The sequence below is a fragment of the Cupressus sempervirens genome, chromosome 9 (genome assembly GCF_028749045.1).
Source record: "Cupressus sempervirens isolate cs-2001-9-10 chromosome 9, ASM2874904v1, whole genome shotgun sequence".
In the NCBI taxonomy this organism is placed as follows: Eukaryota; Viridiplantae; Streptophyta; class Pinopsida; order Cupressales; family Cupressaceae; genus Cupressus; species Cupressus sempervirens.
The window spans coordinates 14355740-14373072 of record NC_143126.1 but is presented as its reverse complement, the minus strand read 5'-3'; the positions used below and the strand labels follow the sequence as shown (position 1 = coordinate 14373072).

At 35.7% G+C, this 17333-nt stretch overlaps 1 protein-coding gene across 1 annotated transcript; it reads right to left on the bottom strand.

The window, feature by feature from the left end:
* Positions 1-251: 251 nt before the first annotated feature.
* LOC149537406 (histone H2AX) lies at positions 252-2808 on the bottom strand. Its single transcript, XM_089802899.1, has 2 exons — positions 2443-2808; positions 252-719 (listed from the first exon to the last, which is right to left on the bottom strand). The coding sequence occupies exons 1-2, from the start codon at positions 2635-2637 to the stop codon at positions 498-500; spliced, it is 417 nt and encodes a 138-aa protein (XP_089659025.1). The 5' UTR covers positions 2638-2808; the 3' UTR covers positions 252-497.
* Positions 2809-17333: the final 14525 nt, after the last annotated feature.

Sequence of the window (17333 nt, the reverse complement as noted above, 5' to 3'; positions counted from 1 at the left end):
GCACAGCAAATCAGACAAACAAACATGAAATCTACTCGCAAAACAAATCCTTTGATTCTCACATATGTTCAGACAAATAGGATTATGAAAGCTACTCAAATAGAAGCGCATTCAAATATAAGCGCATCCCCTGATTCTGATGATATATGCCCTGCTTCCATGTTTAAGCAGACATGGAGGTACCACATAAAGGCACGTCCAAATTTGTATTAACAGTTACCACAGAAACGATCATTGTCTGATGAACACCATTGCAAAGAGTAAAATAAATTTTACTAATAAAGTAATTGGTAAAGTTCATGACAGCACAAGCTCTTTATCATCAGTACATTTCAAGACATAATAGTCTCTGTGACCATTACACAGTCAACAAATTAAAATTGACAAAATATGGCCATTACATTCCCAAAAAACAGAACCGTATGCGAACGCATAGTTTGGAATGATCAAACTAGGTGAATCTTAACATTGAACCCAACTTCATGAAAGTCACAAGATCAAAACTCTTGAGAAGCAGATCCAATATCTCCCTTATCTTTTCCAGCCTTCTTAGGCAAGAGAACTTGGTGGATGTTCGGCAAAACTCCTCCATTTGCAATCGTTACAGTGCCAAGCAGCTTACTCAACTCGTCATCATTTCTGACTGCTAACTGAATATGCCTAGGCACAATTCGATTCTTTTTGTTGTCTCGGGCAGCATTTCCAGCAAGCTCCAGAACCTAGATAAGGGTAGTAATTAGATTTTATCATGTCCAGCCCAAATAAATCTAAATGCTTAAAACAAAAAATATTTGGAAGGCATTAAACAACTAAAAACAGAATCTTTTGTAAAGGAACAGAAAGTATGGCAAATAAAAAGCCTAGCACAGTTTGAACCTAAAAAGGGGAAATTTGACTTCCATGATCACATCATGAAAACAAAAATCTAAATGAAATACTTCAACTAACAAACAAACCCTTACACAACAAAATAGACACAGATGCAATGGGGAACTACATAGCTTCCACACAATTATTTACAAACTTGGCTGGACAAACAATGCTTCAAGCAATGTCATGTGCCGAACAGGAAGATTTGTTAAATTGATTAGAAAATGGTCTGGATGAGATTTTATAATTGAAAATAGACAAGGAAAAACTCCTCAGTCAGGCGAGGTTCAATACACCGGAGGAAATTTCATTTTAAAGATGATAAAAGACGTCAAGATAAGAAAGATGCCACTCCCTGAAAATCAACCAATGCAAATTGCGATGTACAAAAAATGGCCCAGGCAATGCCGTGGGCCAAACAGGGAAGATTTGTTGAATTGGATGTAAACTGATCTGATAAGATTTTACTAATTGAAAACAGAGTAGAAAAACTCTTCAATCAGATGAGGTTCAATAAATTGCGGGCTAAAAGACATCAACATAAGAAAGATGACTCTCGGTAAAAATCAACCAATGCAGAATGGAATAAACAAACTTCCGCATCTGGCTTTGAAATTTAACGCCCTTAAATATCTCCAAATACTGGCATGCATCATTCTCTAATACAATAAATGACGATAGCTACAACCGTAGAAACAACCACAAAACAAAACACTTTTAACGCCACCCCTTTAAAAACCTGAAAACATTGTCCTAATTCAAGCATACAAAACAAAAGAACCCTTACAACAGAGCATATTCAATATTCTCAGTGCACTGATAAACTAAACAATGCATTGATCACCTATGGACATCATCCACAACGCTAGGATTAAAACCATCGAGTCAAACTTCAACACTTAAAAAGTCCCCTGCAAACACCACATCTGGACTTCAGACCAACCCCCACACAGCATTACAACCCAAAAGACAACATCACAAGCATTCAAAGATCAACAAATACAATCCGGGATAAAACAAACAAAAAGTTATAATGAAATCAGGGGAAACCATTCAAAAATCAATAATTGAAAACATCAGCTTGAGTATACACCACGCGATCCTTGCATCATAAACGAAAGAGACGGAAGAAATTAGAAACAACTAAAATACATTCCAGACAAACGCAGCCAAACAAAACAATAGCACAAACTTCAAATCCCAGAAACAAATATAAACCCTATACGAACAACACTTCATTACGATCAAAAATGGAATAAGAAAAACGCAGAATAAAATCCAATACACCTAACATCCGGAAACATCACCAGTACACCCTGAAACTCAAACCCCAGAAACCAAAAAGACAATTGCAAACCCTAAAAGTGCAGCATTTCAAAGACACGCCGCCTTGAATCCCAAACTTCAAACACGGCAACTCGAACAAAACCCAAACCACAATCAACCCCATTTTTCATTCACAGCGCCTATCAAACCATTTCCCATGAGATTATGTTCATAAAGCCCTAAAGTTGTTATTTGAAGCACAAGATCGAATCCCACAAAGAAATCAGAATAATCTCGAAAACACACCTCGGCGGCAAGGTACTCAAGAACTGCGGCAAGATAGACAGGTGCACCCGCCCCGACACGCTCTGCATATTTCCCTGCCTTAAGAAACCTTGCGATTCTCCCAACGGGAAACTGAAGCCCGGCCTTCTGGGACCTAGACACAGATTTTGTCGACTTGGCTTTTCCACGACCGCCCTTTGCACCTGAAGAACTCATTTTCACAGCCCTAAACTTTCAAAACCTTGGAAATGGCAAAGCCCTAGCCTTTGGGCTCGCGCAGCAAAGGAGTATTGAATTTATTTCTTTTTAATCCTGCAATGGAGATCAATATATTAGTAAGAGAAAGCGAACAGTTCCGATTGATATGAGGTAACCTCTGAGATGTATGCGTTACAATGTGGCCAAGACTGTATATAAATGCTCTAGGCCGTTCAATCTGAATGGTGGAGGAAATAAACCACGGATCGATTACGTGGCGAATCCGTCGGCTTTGGTTGAATTTGTTTTTGTAGCTTTCTGATTGGTGCGTTTTGTTTTCGGGGGATTCACATTCTAAGAGGAATTGTTTTGGAGAGATTTTTGTATGGAAATTTGAGTTATGGTAGGTTTCCACGTATGCATAGTGGTTTGTTCTTTCCGGACGGAATGGGAAGGTTTCACATGAGAATTATTCAAAGTCGCTTTACTTTTACTTGGGGATCAATTAAAATCAAATGGGGTTCAACTTTTTCGGGAGCACAATATGGAGAGCACAAAATGTACCTACATAACTAAATTGGTTTGTATTTTTTTTAAATTAAAATTCGTAAAATTATTATACGTAATTTTTAAGTTAATTAATAATGCATTTTGGCTCTTAATTTTCTCACTTAGGTTGTTCTTTTACGATATTAATCAATTTTTAGAAATTTAGGTATAAAATTTTGGGAACATTAATTACTATAGATTCGATCAAAAGAAGATCACTCTTGCATAGAGGGAAGAGATCAATAGTAGTCCAAGCTAACTTCGTGTATCTAGAATTTCTATTTTTTACTTCAATTTATCAATTTTTTCGATGAATCTTTGTAGGTGACTAGATAGCTTAAACCTAGGGTTTTGGCGTTTCTGCATTTACAGAGTTTTTTGTAGAAGTCGTAGAGTGAGAAGTGGTCAAAAAGTGTCATTTAATGGGCCCTTGGTCTACTGATGAAGTTGAATGGCTCATAAAGAGCCCACCAGGGATCAAGTCTTGATGAGTGCAAGGCTCGAAGACATCATAAGGGATGAGGTCGAGATCGTGCCCCAGGAAAATTTGGCAACGTAGATACACCTTAGTCCTTAGCTCTTAGCCGAAGAGGTTTCAAGCACGTGTGGGCCCGTTTTGGGTACCTAAAACTTGTTTGTGGATGACCTCCATCAAAGATAAATTTTAAAAAAGTGTCATTTCAAAACGTTAGCCTAAAAGTTGTAAAGTTCACCCCCCAATAGTTGCTCACCTTAAAAAATAGTATTGTTTGCACGAATTAACCAGTCAGCAACAAAGAAAGCTCAAAAATTATCAAGTATTAATACATGTGTGATCGGTTATCAATTCATGTGTTATCGGCTATTAGTACATGTGTTAACATTTTTTGGGGCTTGTTACAAGCAGTAATTAGGGGATCTATAATGCTACTGTGTCGATCATTGTACTGTTGGCGGCTATTGGATCTCTTCCCTTATAATGTTTATTAAGAAACTATTACCAATGACATGGAATAGTTTTTTTCCTTCTTTTTTAGTCAAAGGGCTTTTGGTATGTTTATGAAGATGAATAGTTCTTGGTGAGTTCATCATGGTTCAAGTCTTGTTGAGTGCAACTTTCAAGGGATGACTCAACAATCAACACCTAGATGAATTTAATGGAATGGATACCCCTCAATTCTTAGCTCTTTGTCGAAGAGATTTGAGCTTAAGGTTGGCGTTCTTTATTTAAAAAACTTTGTGGATGAAAAATCCTCTATTAAAAATAAAAAGTAAAAGAGAACTTAATTTTTAAATTAAATATTTGTTTTATTCGAGGTTTTATTATAGTCCATAGTGAGCTTTGTTTATTTTATTTAAGTTTTTTAATATAAAAACTTTATTATGTATTATGTGTTAGGCATGTGACTCTCGCAGGGTGATCTCGTATCCCCGTCCTTTTTTTGTGAATATGTACTTTAATATTAAACTTTATAGGAAAAGGAATATTCATCAAAAAGGAAAATTGTGAGCAGGCATTACATTAACTACCATACTAATATATTTTTTCTATTAGTTGTCTTAACCATCGAGATCTATAGAAAAAATCTCAATGAACTATTTCAATGGGTATAATCAAGAACTAGACCATCAATAGCATAAATTACATTACATTGCAAGTATATGACCAAGATTATATAAAACAAAAGCAAAAGCAAAGAGCTTTGTTTAATAGTCCCATGAACCCACAATATTGTTGCTAACTCCAGTGGGGTATGTCTCAAATGTGCCTAGAGGTGGATCAATAACTGGTGCTACCACATGAACCCAATTAGGTGCATCTCATTGCTTGGGTTTTTTATTATTTGCCTTGACCTTAGCTCTGGTGATATGTTTATCATATGATATCTGCTCAAGTACTTTATGTCCCTCTTGGTTCAACATGTTGGAAATGAAGAGAGTAACTGAGAGGGGAGGAGTGAATCAATTACTACCAAAAAATTCCCTGTCCCTGGATGTCAAATTAAACTTTTCACTAACAATGCAATACTTTATGAAGCTCAGTTAAAACTAAGTTCTTGTTGTAACTCAGTTAACAAAGTAGTCTTAAGATTGTTAATTTGTTTTAACCTTTAGTAACTTAGTTGTAGAAACACAAAGCATAGAGAAAATAACATGAACACATATGACACCAAGATTTAACGTGGAAACCCAATTTGGGAAAACCACCATATAACTAGTTACAATATTTTTCACTCTTCTGAAGTGAGCCCTGTTAGGAGCCAACCTCGTTAAAGGTTACAATTTATATTGTTAAGTATGACCTTGTTAGAGGATTTAGTTCACGTTGTTAGGAGTGGCCTAGTTAGAGATCTTCAAACACTTCAATCTTGAAATGTCACCTTGTTAGAGGATTACAATCTGACTGTTAAGTCGACTCTGTTAGAAGAATTCTTCACTGCTACAATGGTTAGAAGGTAACAGTACTTTGACCTAATTTATGAAGCAACTTCTTTTGTAGATTCAGGTCTCTATTTGGCTTGACCTTTGGATCCTTGATGATTAGAATATTCTTTGGTTTTTTTATCTTACACAACCTTTAGTAACTTAGTTGCAGAAACATAAAGCATAAAGAAAATAACATGAACACATATGACACCAAGATTTAACGTGGAAACCCAATTTGGGAAAACCACCATGTAACTAGTTACACTATTTTGCACTCTTCTGAAGTGAGCCTTGTTAGGAGCCAACCTCATTAAAGGTTACAATACATATTGTTAAGTATGACCTTGTTAGAGGATTTAATTCACGTTGTTAAGAGTGGCCTAGTTAGAGATCTTCAAACACTTCAATCTTGAAATGTCACCTTGTTAGAGGATTTACAATCTAATTCTTAAGTCGACTCTGTTAGAAGAATTCTTCACTACTAAAATGGTTAGAAGGTAACAATAATTTGACCTAATTTATGAAGCAACTTCTTTTGTAGATTCAAGTCTCTATCTGGCTTGACCTTTGGATCCTTGATGATCAGAATATTCTTTGTTTTTTATCTTACGCAACCTTTAGTAACTTAGTTGCAAAAACATAAAGCATAAAGAAAATAACATGAACACATATGACACCAAGATTTAACGTGGAAACCCAATTTGGGAAAACCACCATGTAACTAGTTACAATATTTTTCACTCTTCTGAAGTGAGCCCTGTTAGAAGCCAACCTCGTTAAAGGTTACAATACATATTGTTAAGTATGACCTTATTAGAGGATTTAGTTCACACTGTTAGGAGTGGCCTGGTTAGAGATCTTCAAACACTTCAATCTTGAAATGTCACCTTGTTAGAGGATTTACAATTTGACTGTTAAGTCGACTCTGTTAGAAGATTTCTTCACTGCTACAATGGTTAGAAGGTAAAGTAATTTGACCTGATTTATGAAGCAACTTCTTTTGCAAATTTAGGTCTCTATTTGGCTTGACCTTTGGATCCTTGATGATCAGAATATTCTTTGTTTTTTTATCTCACACACTTTTCATTACAATTCTTGATCTCTCTTGTATATTATAAACTTTTCCAAGTTGGCTTGAATACCTTTTCCAATAATCATTAAACATCCAACTAGTTGGCCTCGATTAATCATTTAATTAACAAGTGTAATATGTTGATACTTGGCTAATACTGGGATTAACCACTCGATTAACACTGTTGATTTAGGATCCATTTGATGATTGACTACTTTGTGGGTGAGTGCACCAAGATGGTGTACAAAAAACTGGACACCCCTCCCCCCCCCCAAAAAAAAAGAGCAAAATTTTCAATAACCCAATCAGGTTTTTGAAAATTTGATTGAATTATTTAAAAGTGAAATGTTAGCTAGGCTTGTTATCCAAGCCTGGCCATTATACTTTACAAAACCTAATTGAGTTTTGTAAAGTTTATATTTTTACTACTATATGCATTTGAGAGCATTTGTATACCCTCAAACAACATAAGCAGTGTGAATTGCACAGGAGAACACCAAAACCTGATCAAGTTTACCATCAAAAATGATTTTCGATTGCATCTCCATCCATGGTGCCCCACAAACAAGGTAAGTCTTCATTCTATTTTTCGTTTATGTATTTTTTATCAAATTTTGTAATTTAAAAAAGATATATATATTTTTATTTTTTTAAAATATAGATGCATCAAGGAATCCAAGAAAACGAGGGAGAGAAGAAAGACCACCTCCTGCATAATCAAACCCTCCACCCGTCATGACACAACCACAAAACACTCACCCCGTTGTGACACAACCACAAAACCCTCCACCCGTAGTGACACAACCACAAAACCCTCCACTCAATGTTCTTGTTCAATAATCAACACCTCCTATAAACCCTTCATGCATATAATTACATCATTTAACTACTACACAAGAGGACCTCATAAACTGTGTCTCACAAAATAGTGTTAACATTACCCAAATGGTCAATAGGTTGCGGTCATCTACACTTGATTACCACTCAACCCTAGCAAATACACTTGAAAAAATGGCCCAAAATGTAAATGAGGTGTCTAGGGAGGTTACTAGATGGGGTACATGGAGGGATGGTGTCATGGATTTTATACCGATGGGTTATCATATCAACAAGTGAGAGATAAAGACAAAAAGAAACGTACTATATGTTCTCTTTTCATCGATCCTATATCCAGCAACCCCCTATTACACAACCAAAACTTTTCCTATTCGTTGGTGCATTCATGCTAGGATGAGATCATGTTTTTGGGATAGGTGGTATATGGTATTTGATCTACCACCATGTAATAATTATGAGATGTCTCTATATTTTTTGAGAGAGCTATATTGTGAGTTCATCCTTTGAGAAATTTATATTGGCAAGAAGCCAAATTACTTTTACATCCATCAATTCTAGGGTAGAGGGAGAGGCTTTGTGCAAGATAGACCTGGGGCTCATAGGGTGGTACCACAACATGAGAGGAGACATACAACATGAAAAACCATGCATCATGTTGTGCTCATCAGTTGTAAAGGATTCTATTCATTTACAGACTCTTAATGTGATTGCATCATTGACAAATGTTATCATTCAAAATGGCTCATAGTTAGGTGGTTTTCCTTCACCTGTGGCACCCTGACTATCATTAGATGCACCTTTAGGGTCATCAAAGCATGTGACAACTCCATCATCATCACCTATGGCGCCAAGGTCATCACAACATGTGACAACTCCATCATCATCACCTATGGCACCTCAACCATCACAACATATGACGACTCCATCAGCATCACCTGTACCACCAGTGTCATCTTCGCTTGTGTCACCTACATATGCACCCTAAAATGGTCACCTAGACTATGGGCCCCCATTCTTCAATTTGTCAATTTCCTAAATCAATGCATTACAATATTTTATTGAATCAATTCAAATCATTGTTGTTGATCAAATTGTAATTATTTTAGTTATTTCAAAATTTCTCGAGGTTTGATCATCTTATTCTAAGTCCTATTTAATTAAAAGAAAACTTCTCTTTTAATTAAATAAAATAGCTCCTATTTAATTAAAAGAACTTACTTCTCTTTCAATTAAACAAAATAGCTCCTATTTAATTAAAAAGAGCTTGCTTCCTTTTGATTAAATAAAATCCTCACTTAAATATCTCTTGTATGAAAAAATAAATAAATTAAATATAAATAAATCCTTTTTCTCTACACTTGAATGCACGTAAAAATATTTCTAAGTGGGATTCCTTAATTTCCTCTTTCCACCTTCTTGTCAAACACTCCTCTTTTCTCATTGGTGGAATTTTGTCTCACATGGATCAAACTCTATTATCCCATATTGGTTGTGAGAAGCCTCCCACCTCCACAATTGACTATATAAGGAGCCCTCTCCTTCTCATTTGGATAGCTAGTTGCTATAGTATTGTTATGTTGCAGGTTTGGAGAGTGATTTTGGAGGCTTTTGAGCATTAGGGTTTGAGCCATAGGATTTGGACATTGGATCTTCATTGCAACTTCTCTCTTCTTGCATTATTCTCTTATGCATCCATGGCTTCCATCATCATGCTTTATCCTCATATTTTCATATCAGCTTATAGTCATATTTTCTTTCATAGATTAATCTTGCATTATTATTTCCTTTCATAGAGTAGATTTCCTTTATTGCATTGCTTTGCATTGTCGTCATTTAGATTAGCTTGCATCTTTATTTGCATGCATATTTTATGATCATGGAAACTAGCACTCTTGATTTTCCTCTTTCAATCTCTTATTTTATGATGTTACTTGCATGGGCACAAACTAGGTCAAACTAAGGGCCTCCATTACAAACCCTTGCACTCCATTAATAGAGAGCTACAAGTCACCATTTGAGACGTCATTCTCCAGAAATCTTGGATAATGACCAATAGAAGTGTGTCAATATTTTAGTACATATTTTTGATGTTGTAGAATGGAGAATCATAGAGTTACACATCTATGGGGATTCACAACTGATAATCAACCAAGTCAATGATGAATATTTAACAAAAAATGAGAAATTGGTACCTTAGAAGTAGATGGTTGATTCCTTGAGATGATACTTCACATTTGTCACATTTCAGCAAATCCCTCGATCAAAAAACAAAGCAGCTAACACCATGGGTACACTTGCTTCACTTCTTCAGTTAGAGCAACATGTATCCAGATTTGAATTCCTGTTAGTAGAGCTACATCACCCTATCTATGATTCCCAAGAAAATCATGTTATTTATACCCTTGTTGGTTGTGAGTCACCCAGTTATGGTGGCTTCTATTCATAACTTCGTGATAGTATTATACCAAAAACCTTTAACCAATTTGAATGCAAAAAACTTATCCAAAATGTCTCTTGCCATTCCCTTATTTCTGGTGATTTGTATAGGTGGGATCTAGATGGAAAACTTCTTAGATGCTTAGAAAATGAACAATCTAATCAAGCATTAGTTGACATCCATGAGGGCATCTGTGGGGGGAATTCCAATGGTCTTTCCATGGCTTGAAGGTTGCTTAGGGTAGGATACTATTGGCCCACGATGCAAATTGATGCAATAGCTTTTGCAAAGTCACATGAAAAGTGTCAAAAACATGGTAACCTAATACATGCTCTAGGTAGGGAGCTCATTCCTTCTATTTCTCATTGATCATTTCAACACTAGCCCTTTGATCTTGTTGGGCAGATTCATCCCAACTCATTAGGTGGACACAAGTTTATTATCCCTTCTACTAATTACTTTACTAAATGGGTAGAAGTTGTCCCACTTTCAGTTGCCTCGGGAAAAATAGTCTCTCTATTCATTTTGAACCATATCATCTGTCAATATGGAGTGCCTTCTGAGATTATTACCAACAACGGAGGCCAGTTAAAAAATAAGGACCTTAAACAACTCTACAAGAGATTCAAGATTAAACAACATTGGTTCTCCATTTACTCTCCACAAGCAAATGGTCAAGCAGAAGCATCAAATAAGGTAATTCTGAAGATCCTACATAGTATAGTTCATAAGAGTGGCAGAGTTTGGCATTTATAGATAAATCTAGCTTTGTGGGCCTATAAAAAAAATATTCGTACTCCTATGGGGGCTACTCCTTTTGCCTTCACATATGGTGCTGAAGCAGTGTTACCTAAGGTTGAGATTCCTTCACCTAGAGTTTCTCTCAAAGGTTTAGTTATAGATGAAGACTACCATGCCATGAGACTTCAAGAGTTAGAACTTCTAGATGAGAAACCTCAAGCATCATTTGACCATATGAGGGTTTATCAAAAACACATGTCTAAAGCCTTCAACAAAAAAGTTTGCCCTAGAGAATTCCAGGTGGTAGATCTTTTCCCACATGAAAATCCTAATAATCAACAACAAAGATATCAAAATGGGAAATTTAAACCTAATTGACTTGGAACTTACATCATTAGAACAAATTTTGGGTCCGATGCTTATTTACTATCTACAGAAGAGGGAGAGCAGCTTCTTGATCCTATCAATATCTTGCACCTGAAGAAGTTCTATCCATGAGGTTCGTTCTGTCTGTAGGCATCCTTTGTATATATTTATTGATCTTGAAAAAAATCCAAAAAAATGATGTATTTCAAAATAAAAATAAAAATGATATATTGTAAAAATTCAAAAAATCAGAAAATGTGTTGAAAAATGATCATCTTAGTGAAAACCTAGTAATAGGCACTTTGATGTATCTCTAAAAAAATATTGTTAGGATTAACCTCATAAAGAAATAATAGTTACATGCAATTATAACCAATACTAGAAAATAGTAGATCGCATAAAAGAGAACACAAGACGCCAAGATTTAATGTGGTTTGCCCAATCTCTGGGCTACATCCACCAACATGAAGTCCAATATTATTATGATCCAGTGATTACAACCTAATTACAATCTGTAATCCCTTACAACTCAATACTACTACAAGAACCAATTTTTGCATCACACCTTATGAAAATCCTTAACCCTAAGCCTTTCTATACAAACTTTTCTTGATGCTTACAAAATTAAGTCTAGAATAATAGAAAAATAGTAGCTGACACCTTTTACAATATAAGGTCATTTTTGGCTTTAGGGATGCTACCCCAAAAAACCCTTGTAGGCACTTGGGGTGCTGCCCCAGGACCCCGCAAGGGCTCTGCCCTTTGACTCTATCTTAGGGTTGCTGCCTCCAAACCCCTGTAGAAATAATATGGGGAGAAAATCACACCAACTAAACCTCTTAGTCTAATTAGGCTCCACATCGCAATAATCTCCCACTTGGAGACTAATCAAGCTCCAAAATAATAACCTCCCACTTGGAGACTGATCATAGCACTACTAAACCTATAGCTCCCACTAGAATATCAAATCAACATGGACTTCATTGTTCTTTTATTCTATTTAGTCGAGAAGACCAATTGAAGCTAAAGAGAAACTCTACTTCTCCCTTGTCACTACATTTGTAAACATATTTGCTAGATTGTCATTTGTATGTATCTTCTCCAGCTTTAACTGTCCATCATCCAAAACTGGCCAAATGAAATGGTACTGCAACTGTATGTGTTTTGTCTTTGAATGCAGAGCTGAATTCTTTGCAAGATGAATGGCACTCTGACTATCTATAAACAAATAATTATCCTTGTAAGGGTGTCCCAATTCTTCTAGGAAGAATTGAAGCCATATCATCTCCTTGGTTGCCTCTATAGCAGCAACATACTTTACCTCTGTAGTGGATAAAACATTAACCTTCTGTAACCTAGAAACCCAACTCACGGTTGCCCCACCAATAGTAAATACATAACTTTTAGTACTCCACCTGGTATCAGTATCCCTTGCCAAATCTTAGTCAACATATCGTAGAGCCCCCAAAGTATAAATACTTACTGGATGTTCATCTTAGATATCTGAGAATCCATTTTACTACATTCCAATGCTCAATTCTTGGATGACTCATATACCTACTAACAACTCTCACTGCATGTGCAATATCTGACCGTGTACATACCATAACATACATCAAGCTTCCTACAATTGAAGCATAAGGTACCGTGGACATCTTATCCTCCTCTTCTTGTGTCTTTGGACACATCTTCTTAGTCAACTTCAAATGACTAGGTAAAGGTGTGTTGACAACGTTAGCATCTCCATAGAGAAACATTGCAACACCTTCTCAATATAATTAGCCTAAGATAATGTCAATTTCCTGTTTTTCCTATCTCTACAAATCTTCATACCAAAGATTTGTTTTGCTACCCCTGAATCCTTCATAGCAAATGCATATGCTAACTGGCATTTCAACCCCTCAATGTGATCCATGTTAAACCCATCTACATGCATATTATCAACATATAAACATAAAATAATGTAGCTATCATCATCTAACCTCTTAAAGTAAAGACAATGATTTGAGTGAGACCTGCTATATCCATGCTCATGCATAAAACTGTCAAATTTCAAATACCATTGCTGAGGTGCTTGCTTCAAACCATATAAACTTTTCTTCAATCTGCACACCAAGTTGTCCTTACCTTTGACCTCAAATCCCTATGGTTGTGCCATATATATCTCTTCATCCATGAAGAAAGTTTTTTTTAATGTCAAGCTACTCCAAATGCAAATCTTTAGTAGCCACAATAATTAAAACAATGCAAATAGAAGCCATTTTAACAACAGAAGAGAATATCTCATCAAATTAAATGCATCTTTTCTGTGCAAATCCTTTTACAACTAACCTGGCTTTAAATTGTTTCTTAACTCCATCCTCTTCTTTCAAACCCATTTATTTTGTAAAGCCCTTTTATCTGCAGCCAACTTGCCTAAATCCCATATCTTATTTTTCAACAAAGAGCCCATTTCTTCATTCATTGCATACTCCCGCTCAATCTTGGTATCCACCTACACAACTTCATCATAACATTTAGGTTCACCAACATCGATAAGTAAAATAGAATACAAGGAAGGAGCAAATCTTTCTAGAGGAATACTTAGCCTTGTTGATCATCTAACATTCATTGGGGTGTGTGGTATTTATTGTTGTAGTTGTTGCACATCATAAGAAATTGTTGGAACATCATCTTTTGGAGTATCATCCAACACTACATAATCATTTTCCTTCTTCTCATATTGCTGCAACATATCTTTATATGACACTTTCTCATTGAATATGACATCCCTACTTCTTATAATTTTACAATTTTCAAAATCCCAAAGCCTATAACTAAATTCATCAATGTCATATCCAAAAAATATACATTTCTTTGACTTAGCTTCCAACTTGGTTCTATTTTTAGAATCCATATGACCAAATGCTTCACAGCGAAAGGTTTTGAGAAAAGAATAACTCACCTTCTTACCAGTTCATGCTTCCTTTGGAATACCACAACCCAAAGGAGTAGATGGACCTCTATTAATCAAATATACAATAGTATTGGCAACCTCTACCATATGTTTTAAGGGAAACCCAACATGTAACCTCATGCTCCTTGCACGCTCCATCATAGTCCTATTCACGTGTTCAACCACTCTATTTTCCTATGGAATCCTTGGAACAATTTTCTATCTACAAATACCATTAGTGGAGCAATAATCTCCAAATTTATGATTACAATACTCACCACAATTATCAGATTTGAGAAATTTTAATTTCTTATCAGTCTCATTTTCAACCAAGTAATTTGATTTCTTAAAAGTCTAAAATACATCAGATTTCTATCTAAGAAAATAAACCCATACTTTTCTAGTTGCATTATCAATAAATGTAACATAATAATGAGAGCCACCAAGGGAAGATACTTGAGTTGGTCCCCATAAATTTGTATCCACAAACTCTAATCTCTCACTTTACTTTTCCTTCCCAATCTTCACAAAACTCGCTCTCTTTTGTTTTCCATACACACAATTTTCACAAAAATCCATATTAACACATTTCAGACCTAGCAAAACTTTCTTTGAATGAAGTACTTTCATACCTTTCCCACTCATGTGCCCAAGTCTGTTGTGCCACAACATTGTAACAGAATCTACAATAGCTATCTGTTCTCCATGCTCAACTGCAACAATTGTTCCTGAATATTCATCTCTCTTTGAAACAATCAAAGTAGAAGGAACAATATGACCTATACAAAGATACGAGGTGCCTACTTTCACACCTTTTGCTACTACAAGGGAACCTTTTGAAACCTTCCAATTTTTATCATTAAAATTAACTACACAACCCTGATCACCGAGTTGTCCTGCTGAAATTAAATCCCTACTTAGCCTTGGAACATGTCTTACCTCATGTAGTAGCCAATGATTCCCATTTTGCAACTTAATATTAAATTTTCTCTTTCCAACAATCTAACAGGGTTCATTATCCCCCAAATAAACAAGTCCAAAATCCCCTTGAACATAATCAATGAAATAACCTCTATGAGGTGTAGCATGAAATGAAGCACCATAATCTAAAACCCATTAATAATCAACACTTTCTAAAGATAGAAGCAAAACATCCTCTTCAGATTTGTTACTTACCACATTTGCCTCCTCATTGCCTTCTGGTTTATCTCCCTCATTGTTCTTTTGATTCCAACAATCTTTCTTCTTATGCCCTTTTTTATCACAATACTAGCAATCTCTTGGTCCTCTGGATTGAGACCTCTTCCCATTTGACTTTCCTATTGATTTCCCAAGATTTTCAGAATTATTTCCTCTCTCAGTCGTTTTGCCTCTGCTTTGTGCATTCAAAGCAATTCTTGATGTAGATCCACCTGAGGTTTTCCTATGAGTTTCCTCACTCAAAATAACACCGATCACATCATCATATTTTAGGATGTTAGGTCCAGAAACAAAATTACTCATAGCCATTACCAAGTCATTCTAACTTTCAAGCAAAGAACACAGAATCAAGAGAGCCTTAATTTCTTCATCAAAATTAATACCCACAAAAGATAACTAACTAGTAATAGTATTAAACTCATTTAAATGATTTACAACAGATCCACCTTCTGCCATTTTCATATTAAATAAATGCTTCATGAGAAATACCTTGTTTGAAGTGGAGGGTTTTTCATACAGTTTCGCTAGGGTTTCCATCAACTTTTTTGTCGTCTTCAATTTTGCAATATTAAATGCCACCAATGGTGTCAGGCATAATCTAATGTTCCAAGTTCTTTTTTATCTAAAAGATCCCAATGATCATTTGTCATAGATCCCTAATTCTTGGTTTTTCTTTCCAACGACTTTCATAAATCCTTTTGATAAAGATAGTCCTCCATTTGCATTTTCCATAACTCAAAGTTCTTCCCATTAAACTTTTTAACCCTCAACTTACCCTCGTCTGCCATCGCTACCACTCAACCATGAGACCTTCCTATAGAGGATCACTAAAAAAAAAATGACAACAGTCTAGCTAAAAAAAATGACGATCGTCTGGCTCTGATAGCACTTCTTAGGATTAACCTCAGATAGAAATAACAGTTGCATGCAAATATAACCAATATTAGAAAATAGTAAATTGCATAAAAAATAACACAAGACACCAAGACTTAGCGTGACTCACCCAATCTTTGGCCTACATCCACCAACAACAAGTCCAATATTATTATGATCCTGTGATTACAACCTGATTACAATCTGTAATCCCTTACAACTCAATACTGCTGCAAGAACCAATTTTTGCATCACAACTTATGAAAATCCCTAGTCATAAGCTTTTTTATACAAGCTTTTTTTGTCACTTACAAAATTTGGGCTAGAATAATAGAAAAATAGTAGCCAATGCCTTTTACAATATAAGGTCATTTTTGGCTTTATGGAAGTTGTTGCCCCTTGACCCTATCCTAGAGGCGTTGTACCCAAACCCTCATGGAAATAATATTGGGATAAAACTACACTGAATAAACCTTTGAGTCTGATTAGGCTCCACATCACAACAAGATCCAAGTGGTGAAAACCTCGAAACGGGCACTACTAGAGGCCTTTGCACCCCTATTTCTTAGTGTGTGTCCTTGACACTTAGCCTTTGTCCATCATGCCTTGTCCTTATTGCCTTGGTTTGGAATTAGTCTTTGTATTTGTTAAGGGGGCATAACTATGTTAGCTTTGGTCTCTTGTATGCGTTAGTCTTTAAGACACCTCACAAATGGTGTATTTCAACACCACCCCAATTGTATTTTTCAATACAACCCCTGAAATCGAGTGTTTTTCAACACTTATTGGTTTGGCCTTACCCAATTTTGTCATGGGATCTTACCTACTTGCAAGGATTTGAACCTTATCCTCAATACTCAGTATTAGTTAACACACTAATTTTTTTAAAACACAAATACTTAATGCTTAAGCTATGTCATGATCTTTTCTTTGTGTGCTAACTATTATTGATTTTCGTTGAGTTTCCTTGTCTAATAAGTCTCTCTGGTATGCATAGCTACAAGACTTGGGGCACGGGGCATATTTTTCTTTGCTTTATGCTTGTAGGTGTGGTCTTGAAACACTAGAGTGTCTTTTGTTGTCCCCTTGAAACACTTAGGAGATTTGAGGCATCATCCTTGATTGTTTTTGCACAACTATTCTTATGGTCATCCTAGCATTTATGCCTTGATGCGAGCATAGTTTTGCTACATTAAATTAGGTAAGCTAACATTGAAGTCATCTTGACCTATATGTCTTTTGATGCTTATGTTAGAATCTTTCCATATTTCAATCTGATATATATCACATTCATATCT

Coding starts and splice junctions, on each gene's coding strand:
- LOC149537406 (XM_089802899.1), bottom strand. CDS start 2,637: ATGAGTTCTTCAGGTGCAAAGGGCGGTCGTGGAAAAGCCAAGTCGACA. Junction 720..2,442: donor TTGAGTACCTTGCCGCCGAG/GTGTGTTTTCGA, acceptor ACCCTTATCTAG/GTTCTGGAGCTTGCTGGAAA.